The sequence below is a fragment of the Mytilus edulis genome, chromosome 11 (genome assembly GCF_963676685.1).
Source record: "Mytilus edulis chromosome 11, xbMytEdul2.2, whole genome shotgun sequence".
In the NCBI taxonomy this organism is placed as follows: Eukaryota; Metazoa; Mollusca; class Bivalvia; order Mytilida; family Mytilidae; genus Mytilus; species Mytilus edulis.
In genome coordinates, this window is record NC_092354.1 from 27,642,616 (window position 1) to 27,644,227 (window position 1,612).

Here is a 1,612-nt window from a genome sequence, read left to right on the forward strand (position 1 = left end):
TCCAATATGTCCCAGATAGTTTAAGACTCCTTATGAAAACATTTTTTGTTGAAAAAGACTCAAAACTGAAGATTGCATCAATTGGATATGCCGTTATGCAAGCATCTTAACCTCGCATTCTTCTTACACCTTAAAAGCTCGGGCTTTGCATACAGCTTATAAACTCGTTTGATTAAAAATCCGCGAAGTTCCTGTAACGGCTGAGTGACAGCCTCTCAGGAGCAAATCCCCTTTACGCTGAGAGCTTGACTGTACGGGATACTTTTTGTACAGTGTTTGAGGAGACAGCTTTGGGGAGAAAGGTACTGATTACAGTAGAGGTCTGTTGATATCACACCGTCCTTCATAGATGTAGTTGTGTCTAAGAAAGATATCTTAGAGTCGGATATTTCATATGTAAATTTAATTGACTGGTGGGCGTTGTTTGCATGTCTGATAAAAGCATCAATCGCTGTCCCGTTTATTTGAAGATAATTTTCACCATTAAAGGTAAAATTGTTGCAGTTGAGGACCAGAGTAAGCAGCTGGCCTCAACATTTGGTAGGTGGTTCTAAAGTGTTGCGCGAGCCCATATTTCCCTACACGATTGTATTCTGTCATCATGAGGTATCTTGGTATACAATGAGGTGACATCTAAAGTGACAAGGAGAGTTTCCAGAGGAAGAGGATTCATGGATTCCATTTTGCGAAGATAATCTGTAATGTCCTGAATGTGAGAAGTAAGATTTTCTACATAAGATCTTAAATGAAAGTCTACAAATTCCGAGATTTTCTCAGTCGGGAGGCCGTTACCGGATACAATGGGTCTACCGGGGTTGTTAACCTTGTGTATTTTAGGAAGAAGATACAATCGATCAGGCTTGGCTTTCTCTGGTTTTGAATATCCAATTGTATCCTTATCTATGTGCCCGTCATTGTGCATGGTTTGTAACGCAGTACTAATTTTAGAACTTAACTCGGAAGTAGGGTCATAGTCAAGTTTCTTATACAATCTCTCGTCAGAGAGCTGACGCTCAGCTTCCGCGATGTAGTTGGCTTTGTCCATTATCACAACGGCACTTCCCTGGTCTGCTGGTTTTTTAACAATATCATCTCGGTTTCTCAGCGATTGTACTGCTCTTTTCTCGTCAGAGGAGGTGTTATAAAACGATTGATTGATTGATTGTTGGTTGCTTTACGCCGCATTAGCACAAAAAGGCTATATCGCGGCGAGAGCTAATTCGAATATTTTTACAATTTAAAGCATATTTTTAAAATAAGACAAAAGGTCCTTCAATACACTAAAATTCTTGACTAAAGCAAATTGATTATATACAAATAAAAATCAACAGTAAAATAACGTGATAAAAATTAAAATCGATTTAAATATAATAACATTTTTATATTTTATAATAAATTCCAATTTCTTTTAAAAAAGCAAAAATATTTGTAAATGGAACATTATTAAATAAATCATACATATTATTGACATTGAAATGCTTCTTACGAATATCAGCAAAGTCAATACAATTAATTAAAACATGTTTAATAGTATACTTGCAGTTGCAAGGAACACATTGTGGTTCATCTTCATTTTTTAAAAGATACTCGTGTGTTATTCTAGTATGACCAA

The 1,612-nt window shown here is 36.1% G+C and overlaps 1 protein-coding gene across 1 annotated transcript; it reads right to left on the reverse strand.

The window, feature by feature from the left end:
• Nucleotides 1–550: 550 nt before the first annotated feature.
• LOC139494129 (uncharacterized) lies at nucleotides 551–1,045 on the reverse strand. Its single transcript, XM_071282305.1, has one exon. The coding sequence runs from the start codon at nucleotides 1,043–1,045 to the stop codon at nucleotides 551–553; it is 495 nt and encodes a 164-aa protein (XP_071138406.1).
• Between the last annotated feature and the right edge of the window lie 567 nt (nucleotides 1,046–1,612).